This window comes from Aspergillus pseudodeflectus (genome assembly GCF_044049435.1).
Source record: "Aspergillus pseudodeflectus strain CBS 756.74 chromosome Unknown BJX68scaffold_38, whole genome shotgun sequence".
Lineage (NCBI taxonomy): Eukaryota > Fungi > Ascomycota > Eurotiomycetes > Eurotiales > Aspergillaceae > Aspergillus > Aspergillus pseudodeflectus.
The window spans coordinates 168,595-179,807 of record NW_027263814.1 but is presented as its reverse complement, the minus strand read 5'-3'; the positions used below and the strand labels follow the sequence as shown (position 1 = coordinate 179,807).

Sequence of the window (11,213 nt, the reverse complement as noted above, 5' to 3'; positions counted from 1 at the left end):
TAAAGTCTATATATAACCCGACCAGCGGGCGACCAAGGCCCAGTTAACTCCTAAGAGCGACTCAGTGTACACATCGCTTAAACGTGGAGCAACGCCTAGCAGGAATCCTCATAGACGCGCACCCTCCAGTCATCGAAATGGTTAAGCTCCGCCTCAATGAACCCAGTCTTATGCTCTTTACCTTTGCCACACGCGTCGAGGATAGCCTGCGCCCCATCCGCAATGTTGACATACGACGGAAGTTCCCTCGTCCGATCGGACTATAAGCATCAAGATCTCATTAGCACATTATACCACATCCCATCCCTTCCAATCTTCGCTTCCCAAAAATGCAATCTCAACTCAAGCCAGAGGGGTACTCACATCATTACACCACCCAATCGCAACATCATACGAGCAGCTCACCCGCTTGCACGAGCGCGCCTTGAGACTCGGCGCCCCGTCCCCATCCCGCTCTCGCTTCCGGAGGTACTTGATCCCCTTTCGCACGGTCAGTTCGCGGAGCCGTTTCTTCTCTCGGTGTCGGCACCAGCTTCGCGGGTCGTGGCCGTTGCCCATTGGTGAGAATTCGCCTTCTTCTTCGGAGGCGCGGGGGTTTAGGCTGGAGGTATCGGAGTCATCATCATCATCATCGTAGTCTTCGTATTGATAGTCATCTTCGTCTTCGTCTTCGTCGTCGTCGTGGGTGGTCGCAGGGTTGATTTCTTCGGCTGTGCCGCTTGGGATGAGAGGGGGACCGCCCGGGGAGGGGAAGATCTCTGTGGTTACGGTTTCGATATCGGACTCCTGATCCGTGGGGTCGGCTAAGGGGTGCTGGGTATCGTTGTTAGTAGAGATAGCCATGATCGCTGGAGGGTATACGTACTGCGTATGCCGCCCGGGCAAGCACTGTTAGAAGAATGCTAATGATTAGATATCGCATGATTAGTGAAGACTATAAAATATTGCTTTGGGATGTGTATGTCAATCGCTGTTACTGGGCGAGGCAGGGCCCTGGGGCTCTTTATATGCCAGCACGAGCGTTTCAACGGAGGCTTTTGTCTAGTATCGTTCAAAGACTGCGCGTGGCCGAATGGGGCACTTTGAAATGTTGCAAGTATCAAGGTACAGACATCTCGATAATCAACCGATAAAACAAACAAGAAGTGTTCGTGACACTTTTACGGACTCTTGATTTCCGTCGTCGCTTGAAACGTTGTTGCCCAAGCCATGGTGTTTCTTTGTACGGCTGGCTTTGACCCCAAACTATCAACCCTGCTATTTCAATACTACAACGCTCCATTGTTGATAAGCTTCTTACCAAGATCAGCCCCTTTCTCTTTGTTGTCGAACCCTAGCTTAGTGTCGTAGACTACAGCAGATAAGGTTTGTACAAGTATCTTTCATCAATGTCAAGCTAATTGACCGCCAATCCAGTGATAGTGGTCCCTCAGTAGACAGAGCAAAGCATCACTAGACAAAACACACCATGAATCAAGCTTTAACAAGGTAGCACAACTCTTCAAGGTTTCTTGTCCGCCGGGACTTCCGGCGTCGGAATCACACCAATAAGCGGCCTCAGGGTCCGGGCCTGAAGCTAGTCCTTGAGCGCCTGAGCACTGTATGTAGATAGGATCTCGAGTCTGTCCTTTATGATGATGCTGCCATTTTTATGGCGACTCGACACTTTCTTTAACCCAGCTACAGAGGACCAGCATGCCTCATCAGCACTAGCAGATTCTATTCCTTGTGCAGTTTCAAGTTTCGGTTCCCTAGAATCTCGGATTGTGCAAGGTGCATGAGAGATGGATATGACTAGGGCTTAGGTGTAAATTCCGTCATTTCGCCATTTCGCCATTTCAGGCATCACGAGACAATTTTCATCTTTGCAAGAGTGTTGTATAACGGACATATGCCCCTGAACCCGTATCATAAAATGTAAACTCTTCCAAACTTGGTACTTTTAGGCAGGTCTACATGCTTCGGATTGCCCATGAGCCAACGCCTGTCACTCCATCCTTTCTTGAGCCACCAGAAGACCGCGATCCGCTTCCGTGCATCCCAGATGCTGACGTGAAGCACAATAAGCTCCAAAAGCTCAGTGAGACCCGAAATAGCAAATTGACAAGACTCAGAGCGGCGGAGGACCGGTGCGGATCACGATAGCCATCTCGCCCATAACCAGCAAAACCGCGACAAGACACAACGCAGCCTCGATAGCAAGAGCCTTGACAATAATCACAAGAAAGCGCTTTCGCGCCGCCCAGCCAAAAGTCTTCCAGGCATCCAGAAGCCCCAACTCCCCGGTAGCACGCACCTTGCCTCCGAATGCGCGGTCGAAGGGGACAATCGGCTCATCCTCCTCGGGGAGCATCGAAGCGGCGACACGGACAAAAACAGCCTTGGCCGGGAGGGTAACAAAGAACATGAGCAGAGCCGGGAGGACCCCCAGAAGGATAAAATTGAGGATCCCCTTGGTATACTCGCCCGTGTCCAGAAACGTGGAAGCTGCGAGCCGCGCAGCAGCATGCGCTTTCAGCGAGAAGCCAACGCACATCAGGCCACTATACAGCGCCGCCGCGGGTGCAATCCTCGGCCAATGCTGCAGGCCCAGTTTGCGGCGGTAGGAGCTCCGAGGGGATTTATCCGCGATGACGAGGTGCACCCAGGCCATCTGCCAGGTTGCGGAGAGCATGCTCGAGACGAATTGGCTAAGCGCTGATGGGATCACGGAGTCGATCGGGATAGCGGTGGCACCCAATGCGCCGACTACAACACCGACGACCATATTGAAGCCCGTGAATGCGAGAAACATGCGGAATGCTCGGAAGGTAGACCAGATGCTGCCCCCGCCGCGGGCGCGGAGGTGTTTGACGGCTGAACGAAGTCCGCTGGTAATGGGCTTGGAGTCTTCCCCGAGACTATTGTCTGGGGTGTTTTCGCTGTCGAGGCGAATATAGGCGTGGGAGTCGGAGACCTCAACAGCGGCCAGAGTGGCAATCACATGTGTGCAAGTGTACTCGACCTCCACACTGTCAGTTGGGGTGATCACTCATCCTAAAGATACAATACTGACCCAAAATATCATAAAAATAAACGCAAACCCCGTCAATATGAGGATCGCGAGGCCCAGCCAACCATGGATCAACTCGGCCTGTTGACGAGACTGAAGCCGCGCGGAAATCATCTCCGCCCCGCGGCGGACAAGGAGATCACCAATCGACGACATATCGTAATCGTTTTGGTAAGCTGATGAAAAAGGGGGAAATGTGATCAAGATCAACTTCTTAATGAGGCTGGAATTTTCTTGACTCACTCCTCGCCAACTTAGCGCCGGGCCCACCACTCGCTTAAGCGCCCATGCATCGGTCTAGGATGCAAGTGGCTAGAGAGAGCTAAATATACCATTTCCCCCTCCTTTTGTTGTCCAGACCTTGAGCCCCTCAAAAGTCCATATCCGGTCGTTTTATCCTGGAGTCTGGCGTGGAATGCCAAGTTATAGATTCCCAAGGGCTTTCTTTACCTGCATCGCCATACGGCAGCCACTTGCGCATGAGTCGTCGTAACATAACAGAAGATAGCTTGGTATATACGGTATCCTTGAGCTGCAGGCCATAGCGAACAATGTAGTTTGCTTGATTGTCTCAGACTCTGGCGATGTAGATACACAACCAAAAAACATCTTGGCTCGCCTTGTTTATACTTGGCAGGGTCTATGTCAGTGGTTCTAACTATAGATTAAACGGACTTGCATCTGTACTGGATACTCCAATTGTATTGTTGGCAACCAGCCCGGCGCGCTGCTGCACACAGCCCCATAGGGCACAAGGCTGAAACGGGGCTGAGTTTCTTGGCAGCGCGTAAGAGTTCAGCACATTCCTAAGTCCTGGTCCCATATCCCTCGAAGATATCAAGATTTGCCTGTTGTCTTAGTTCTCACCATTTCCTCTTTCGCGATTGTTCACATCCCTGATCTCATTTACCCCCAGAAATGCCTTCAAACGATGTGCCCAACGAAGCATGCCCCAACCAAATCCCATGGCCGACAATATTCTTCTGGATGATCTGTTTCGCCATCAACGCCGCCGCGCAGTCTACAGGCCGTGTCCTCAACCTCGACCTCTCCTTTGGCCAACTCGCATTCCTGCGCAGCTCACCGATTATCTCCATCTTCGACGCAATAGGCGTGGTCGCAGCGCTGTTAACCACTACTTATCAATCACCAATAATAACACCGACACGCATCCGCGAAGCGGCATCCCGTATCCTCCTCCGCCGCATCGTGGACGAGGAAGACGACGACCACCCGGATATCCGCGCGATCCAGTCGCTCAAGGCACAGCGGTGGCCGCGGTGGATCGGGTTCCTCCTCGGTGCTCTTCCGCAGTTCCTTAAGCTGTTTGCGGCGAGGGGTCGCGGTGTCGGCATCGCGGTCTCACAGGCGCTGGGCGCCATGTACTTGGCGTCGTGGCTTATTTTCGAAGCCCTCATCCTCATTGCAGACATTGACGGAATCGAGACCATAAGAGCGCGCGGTAAACCGCCTCCCCGTCAGCGACACCAACCAGACTACATCCGAGCCCTCGCCGAAGCCTGGACCGCCCTTGCAATCTTCTCGAGCGCTACAATCTACGCCCTCCCCGCCTGGTCCATCTACCTCACATCCCGCGCCCTACTCGCGGAGAACCCCGCTTCGCCCAGCATGGCCTTTGTCCTCAACTACATGCTCTTCCCGGCAGGCCTCTTCGGCTTCCACATTCCCGTCTGGGGCGACATACTATGGACCACGGATCCGGAAACCGATAGTGCGAAAGGGTGGATCGTGCTGCTGGGGACATTCGTGCACTTCGCCGTCCCCCTCGCGGCGGTGCATTCCCGTGCCGAAGCATTCGGGTTCTCGGACGGGGTGGGGAGGGCGTGGGTTGAGGGGGCGCTGGGGATTGCGTGTGTGCTGGGCTTGGTGATTGGATTTTACGGCGCGCAGGGGGGTAGTGGCAGTGGTATTGGACGAGGGGTTTGGGTGCTGAGGGCGTTGTGTATGGTTGTTCTGCCGCTGTTGTATTACGGGGTGCTTTTTCAGGAGGAGGGCACGCGGGTGCCGGGCTGGACGGTCATTTTGGGGTGAGCACAGGGCATGTTGTTGCAAAACTGCCCGTTCATGGCGCTGTGTGGTATCATACAACTAGGACTTCTCTGAGAATGGGTCCATAGCAAGGGATTTCGCTCACTTGACTATCTCTGGCTTTGACATTGCAGGGATGTGGACAGTGAACAAGTGGATACACAGAATTACTGGCCGACCTCTGCTATTGCTTAGCCAGGTCTTTGGGAATAGCCTTGCATGAGCCAGCGTCATGAAGGTCGGACAGGGTGGCAGTGATGGAGGTGTGATAGTAATAGTAGGGTTGATGCGGGTTATATAGTACTAGTATACAAGTACAAGTCTACATATGCAGAATTTGGGCTACGTCATCAGGTTATCAATCTCAAAAGATCTGTCGAGGTACCCGAGCACCGCCAGGCATACACTGTGCGGCTCTTGCGCCTTCCCTGTCTAATACATCGAGTGGACATGGGCGGCTTCTTCCATTCTCACTAAAGGCTAGACACGCAAGAAAGGTGCAATCAAGAGGGCCTCAGGCGTAGCTGCTTCTTATTGTGCGAGGAACTGTTGGGGAAGGAGCGACCGTGCAGTGATTACACGGGCCCCGTGTCGAGGGCCCTCGTCACGGACCCTGGCATCCCCCCGCTCGGAGGCACACCAGCTCCAACTTGGAAGCTGAGTTGGAGATCCTCTGCAGCGGCCCATTTAACCCCCGCTCGAGTGCAACAGCCTGGGGAAAGCTCTCGGGCGGTTCATGTTCATGTCCCTCCTCCTCCTCTCGAATTAGACGTGGTTCTATATATGCAGTGAACCCGAAAGCAGCCCAACATCCCACCCACGTCCTCTCACACCACAGCTGCAACCATGGCCTCGGTCGCCAGCAGAGCGACCCTCGCCTCGGCGCTCACCAAGTCGCTCCTCCTCCCTTTCCGCCAACCCTCTTCCTCCCGCAACTTATCCACCCGCGCAACAACCTACACCCTAAACACGGGCGCCAAAATCCCCGCCCTCGGCTTCGGCACATTCCAAGACCCCGACTCGCAAGAAGAAACCGTCAGCCGCGCACTGCAGCGCGGGATGCGCCTAATCGACACGGCCCGCGTGTACAACGTCGAAGAGCAGGTCGGGCGCGGGATCAAGAAGAGCGGCGTGCCCCGGGAGGAGATTTTCCTGGGGACGAAGCTCTGGTGCAACGATTATCACCCCGAGGATGTGGAGCGGGCGCTGGATGATTCGTTGAGGGATCTGGATACCCCGTATGTCGATTTGTTGCTCATGCATTATCCGTGTACGTTTAAGCGCGGGCCGGAGAGGTTCCCGCGTGATACGGAGGGGAGGATGATCAAGGGGGAGACGGGGTTTCTTGATACGTGGAGGGCGATGGAGAAGTTGACGGAGACGGGCAAGGTCAAGGCGATTGGGGTTTCGAACTTTAGCAAGGGGGAGATTGAGGTTTTGCTGAATGGGTCGTCCACAGTAAGTACCTCTACACCGGTTGCAAGAATCTAGACTCTATTCTAACAAAGTTCTTTTCAGGTCCCCGCCGTCCACCAAATGGAAGTCCACCCCTACCTCCAACAAAAAGCCTTCAACGCCTGGCTCAAGAGCAAAGGAATCCACGTCGTGCAGTTCAGCCCGCTCGGCAACATGAACGACTTTTACCGGCAAACTGGGTGGTCCAAGGAAATTGCGCACATGATGCGGGTGATTGACCAGCCGCTGCTCAAGGAGATTGCCAAAAAGTACGACAAGAGTCCCGTGCAGGTTGTGCTTGCGTGGGGGATCAACAGCGGGCGCTCAGTGATCCCCAAGAGCGTTGTCGACTGGCAGATTGATCAGAACTTGGAGGCGGACTTTGAGCTTGCGGGTGAGGACATGGAGAGGATTGCGACGCTGGATGCAAAGGCAAGATTCAATGATCCGAGCTTGGATTATGAGTGGCGGTTGTATAGTGACCTCGAGGGGATTGATGGGACTGTTAGGGGTCGGACTCATTAGGCGGCTCAAAGTGTATGAGTATAATGCTTAATGGATCTGCAAAAAGTGTTGAGCCATCGAGTTTAATCCATGTCTAATAGCATCAAGTGCACAAATGGGGGTGGGTAGAAAATACCAAGAAAAAACCGATAGGGCAGAGGAACAGTTCGAAAAGAGCCATACGTGCCAATTTTACATTACATTTCTGATCCTGCGATTGCATACACGATGTTTTGATGAAAACTCCGAAAGCGTTGGGAAATTCTCTTGAAAGCACTTTGTGCCTCTGGAAGTGGGCTTGTCATTACATACTGCAAAGCACGGAGCCTCGTCTCGCGCAATATCCGCACAGGAATTTCATCAGACACACTGCTTGCTCCAATTCCATAGCGTGCTGCTTTGAAGGAGAGTCCCAGAATCCATTAAACTTCCATCTATTCTATATCCCTTCCATCTAAGCATTCAAGGCAGAGTAAACCCCCCATCAACAACAATATTTGAACCAGTCATATAACTCGACGCATCCGAAGCGCAGAAGAGGTAAACCTAGAATGGTCCACATTAGTCTCCATCCACCCTCGCCAGGATGTCACACATCAGTTACTCACCCCTTTAAGCTCCCACGGCGACGCAAACCGCCGCGCCGGGATCTGAGCTAGCCACTTGTCCAGCATCTCCTGCGACGCATACTCCATAATCTGAGTCTGTGTGTATCCCGGCGAGACGCAGTTGACGCGGCAAAAGTCCACCCACTCCACGGCGAGAGAGCGGGCGAGTTGGAGGACTCCGGCTTTGGAAGCGTTGTACTAGGAGAAGAATCTCGACGTTAGTCCAAGGATCTGAAGACCATAAATGGGAGAGAGAGAGATATGGAAGGAAAGAAGAAAGAAAGAAAGAGGTACACACCGAAGCCTGCCTCTGCGGCGTATTCACCAGCGTCGCACTAACCGACGCCGTGAAGATGACATTCCCAAACCCCTGCTTCTTGAAGACCCTCGCCGCAGCCTGCGCGGTATAGAACGCCCCATTGACATTGACGGTCATGATCTGCTGGAACTCCTCGGGGGTATACTCTTCAGCCGCATGTTCGGAGCAGATACCCGCATTGGCGACAATTACATCGAGCTTGCCAAAGTCCTTGACAATCTGGTCGATTGCGCCGGAGATCTCGTTAGGGATGGTCACGTCGGCTTGGTACGCGCGGGCTTCTGTGTTGTATTCTGTGGCGAGCTGTTGTGTTGTATTCGGGGTTGTTGTTGTTGTGCGGTAGAGGAGGGCGATCTTTAGGGCTTGTTAGTTGATGGTAGAGGGAGGGACTTGGTGGTTGCTTGGTACTTCGTACCTTGGCCCCGGCCTCGGCGTATGCAGTAGCGACAGCGAGACCGATTCCGCGCCCGCCGCCTAGCAATGCGTTAGTCTGGGAGTTCTAACCCAAAGGAAGGAAATGATCTCACGTACCAGTGATGGCGACAACCTTGCCGGTCAGATCAAAGAGCTTTTGCACCGGGGCTTCATTGGGCTTTGACAGAACCATTTTGAACGAGGATTGCTAGAGAGTTGAAGATCTAGCACACGAGCTCTGGATCTACCATTGGCTTTATTTATATGCAATTGCTTTCTCATTCTTTCTCATTCTCTGGTTCATAGACCCAGTATGTGTCTGCAGAAAAGAGGGTCATGTGGTAGGTGCGTTCACCGTCTCGTACTACAAGCGCGTCGTCTCGAGGGTATTTATCCACTGCTGCTACTCCAGAGCCCTGAATACGAAAAAAGGGGGGGATGGAGCTCAGTATGCAGGGAACCCTATAAAGTCGAGATTGTTATGCAAGACAAGTAGACAGGGGTATGTGATATTAGCTGCATTCAGGCATCGACTGCGTTCTTCACGACACCCATGACTTGGTTTATTCGGATACGATACCGGGTAACTGATTTACCTACGCTTTCTCATTGATATGCTTGCAAGTTTCACCTGTGCACCTGGTAATGTACCTCAAGCCTTTGCAGCTCGTTCTCTGCTTCATATGGTAAGGTTCAACCACGGAGCCCACCACATCGGGATCGACTTGGAAAAAGGCAGCGTCGGCGCGTGTGTCATCGACCACACAGGCAATGTCGTCGGACTCGCCTCACAGGACATCAAAATATGGCTACTAGGCCCATCGAAGTTCTACGAACAATCAACCACAGGTATCTGGAACAGCATCAGCACCGCAATCAAGCAAGTACTGCATTCCATCGAGCGCACCCGCCTCGTCGAATATCTCATCAATCCAAGCGGTTATGGTCGATTCTTCCCACGGTCACGTTGGCGTTCACTGCGTAAGGCTAGCCAGGGATATGCTTGGGCATAACCTCCAGCTCGTGACCAGTTTCACCAATGCCGATGGCATACACTTGGCTGCGCTGGTGACCATACGATGAGATCTCAGTTAGGAATCTGTTTAAGCTTCTCAAAACAAGTCTTTGCTGGAGTATGTACTAACGATAACCTTTCCCCGAGACTGACTTGGGTCTGGGGCACGGTGCCCCAAGTTGGCCGGGGCGGCAGCTGATTATGCTGCAGAGGGAGCCATTCAGGTTGTGATGATGTGGTGTGGGGGATGTCAGTACAAAGCCGCCGTAAATGATCTGTTGGGAAAAGATTGACAGTTAATAGGGCGAAAGCTTTTTACAAACTATAGAAGCGCAGCACTCCTCTATCTATCCTCATGCGGGGAACCCTCGGGTCGGGGGCTTGACATGCACAGACACAGCACTCGACTCGGGCGTGGTTGTGGATCGTCGCCCCCGAGACGACACAGCCCGCTCCACATCATGGAGGATCCCCTCATCGCAGCACGCGAGGACGAGGGGCCCCAAGTCAAAAACACGACGAGACAACTTTGGAGAACTATTCCAGACCATCAGCAACCTGTTCTTCACCTCATCACCACGGCGACAACGAAGCTCCAACTTTCTTCAAGTCTTCAATTCGCCCAATTCCTCCTCCCCTACCACCTCCCCTCGCTACATTCCATCCATCCCTCACAATGGCCGCCCTCCCCGCCTGGAACCTCCTCAAAGGCAAGACCGCCGCGATTACGGGCGGGACCACTGGAATCGGTCGCGCGATTGTGCTGGCATATATCACGCAAGGCTGCAATGTCGCCGTGAACCACCTTGGCCTTGCGCAGGATGAAGGGCACCGGCACAGTCTTCTCGAGGAGGTCAAGGCGATTAAGAATAGAGGGGTCAATGCCGGCGAAATTCTAGAGCTCACGGGTGACGTGACGAATCCCGAGACCAGCTCCAACCTGGTTCAACAGGCGGTCTCACAGTGGGGGAAACTGGATATTTTTGTCGCGAACGCGGGCGTGTTTAAGCAAGCAGAGTTTCTCCAGTGAGGTTCCGAAGACCATCACCTGCATCCCCCGCAACACCACGCAGCATTCGGTCCATCTCGCTCGATGCACTAACATGCTACCTACACTACAGAATCGAGCCCTCCCTCCTAAACCACAGCGTCGACGTCAACGTCAAGGGCTGCTTCTACTCCTGCCAAGCGGCCGCGCGCCATATGGTCAAACAAGGCCACGGCGGCTCCATCATCGGCATCTCCTCGGTCAGCGCCCTCGTCGGCGGCGGGTTCCAAACACACTACACACCAACCAAGGCCGCCGTCCTCTCCATGATGCAGTCGATGGCGATTTCGCTGGGCAAGGATAAAATTCGGTGTAACGCCTTGATGCCTGGGACCATTGCGACGCAATTGGCAGCCCATGATATGAAGAATCCGGCGAAGAAGGCGGTGCTGGAGGCGCGGATTCCGCTTGGCAGGATTGGGGACCCGGAGGATATGGCGGGCCCGGCGGTCTTCTTGGCGTGTGAGGAGATGAGTCGGTATGTTAATGCTACGGGGTTGTTGGCTGATGGGGGGATGTTTAGTAATTTGCAATAATGTATTGTGGGAGTGGTGTGTAGTCTGTATGTAATGATACCGAGTAGAGAGCTAAATTGACCGAGGCCTTCTTCGTCTTCTATAATGCTTGCATCCCTGGAGACTGTCCGGGGGAAGCAGCCAGTAGACTGCTACTATACTTGATTATGAGCCGGATAGTCCTCTACATGATTTCTGGATCCAAGAGCATTGGCTTTTTTTTTTTTTTTCAGC

General features: G+C 53.4%; 6 protein-coding genes across 6 annotated transcripts; 3 read left to right on the top strand and 3 right to left on the bottom strand.

Moving 5' to 3' along the window:
• Nucleotides 1–95: 95 nt before the first annotated feature.
• BJX68DRAFT_269334 (uncharacterized protein) lies at nucleotides 96–922 on the bottom strand (the record flags this gene model as incomplete). Its single annotated transcript, XM_071046313.1, has 3 exons — nucleotides 96–260; nucleotides 364–813; nucleotides 866–922. 3 exons carry the CDS (start codon nucleotides 920–922, stop codon nucleotides 96–98), a joined length of 672 nt encoding a protein of 223 aa, XP_070896503.1.
• Nucleotides 923–1,621: 699 nt separating this feature from the next.
• On the bottom strand, nucleotides 1,622–3,249 carry BJX68DRAFT_136243 (uncharacterized protein). Its single transcript, XM_071036385.1, has 2 exons — nucleotides 3,056–3,249; nucleotides 1,622–3,004 (listed from the first exon to the last, which is right to left on the bottom strand). The coding sequence occupies exons 1-2, from the start codon at nucleotides 3,206–3,208 to the stop codon at nucleotides 2,111–2,113; spliced, it is 1,047 nt and encodes a 348-aa protein (XP_070896502.1). The 5' UTR covers nucleotides 3,209–3,249; the 3' UTR covers nucleotides 1,622–2,110.
• Nucleotides 3,250–3,732: 483 nt separating this feature from the next.
• On the top strand, nucleotides 3,733–5,454 carry BJX68DRAFT_242357 (uncharacterized protein). Its single transcript, XM_071040974.1, has one exon. It carries the CDS (start codon nucleotides 3,971–3,973, stop codon nucleotides 5,102–5,104), a length of 1,134 nt encoding a protein of 377 aa, XP_070896501.1. The 5' UTR covers nucleotides 3,733–3,970; the 3' UTR covers nucleotides 5,105–5,454.
• A 493-nt stretch (nucleotides 5,455–5,947) lies between these two features.
• BJX68DRAFT_269331 (aldo/keto reductase) lies at nucleotides 5,948–7,081 on the top strand (the record flags this gene model as incomplete). Its single annotated transcript, XM_071046312.1, has 2 exons — nucleotides 5,948–6,559; nucleotides 6,620–7,081. The coding sequence occupies 2 exons, from the start codon at nucleotides 5,948–5,950 to the stop codon at nucleotides 7,079–7,081; spliced, it is 1,074 nt and encodes a 357-aa protein (XP_070896500.1).
• Nucleotides 7,082–7,522: 441 nt separating this feature from the next.
• Nucleotides 7,523–8,594, bottom strand: BJX68DRAFT_256922 (uncharacterized protein; the record flags this gene model as incomplete). Its single annotated transcript, XM_071043255.1, has 5 exons — nucleotides 7,523–7,606; nucleotides 7,669–7,866; nucleotides 7,967–8,341; nucleotides 8,403–8,461; nucleotides 8,519–8,594. The coding sequence occupies 5 exons, from the start codon at nucleotides 8,592–8,594 to the stop codon at nucleotides 7,523–7,525; spliced, it is 792 nt and encodes a 263-aa protein (XP_070896499.1).
• A 1,498-nt stretch (nucleotides 8,595–10,092) lies between these two features.
• BJX68DRAFT_277451 (SDR family NAD(P)-dependent oxidoreductase) lies at nucleotides 10,093–11,020 on the top strand (the record flags this gene model as incomplete). The annotated part of the gene is made up of 2 exons (XM_071048334.1): nucleotides 10,093–10,442; nucleotides 10,538–11,020. The coding sequence occupies 2 exons, from the start codon at nucleotides 10,093–10,095 to the stop codon at nucleotides 10,998–11,000; spliced, it is 813 nt and encodes a 270-aa protein (XP_070896498.1). The 3' UTR covers nucleotides 11,001–11,020.
• Nucleotides 11,021–11,213: the final 193 nt, after the last annotated feature.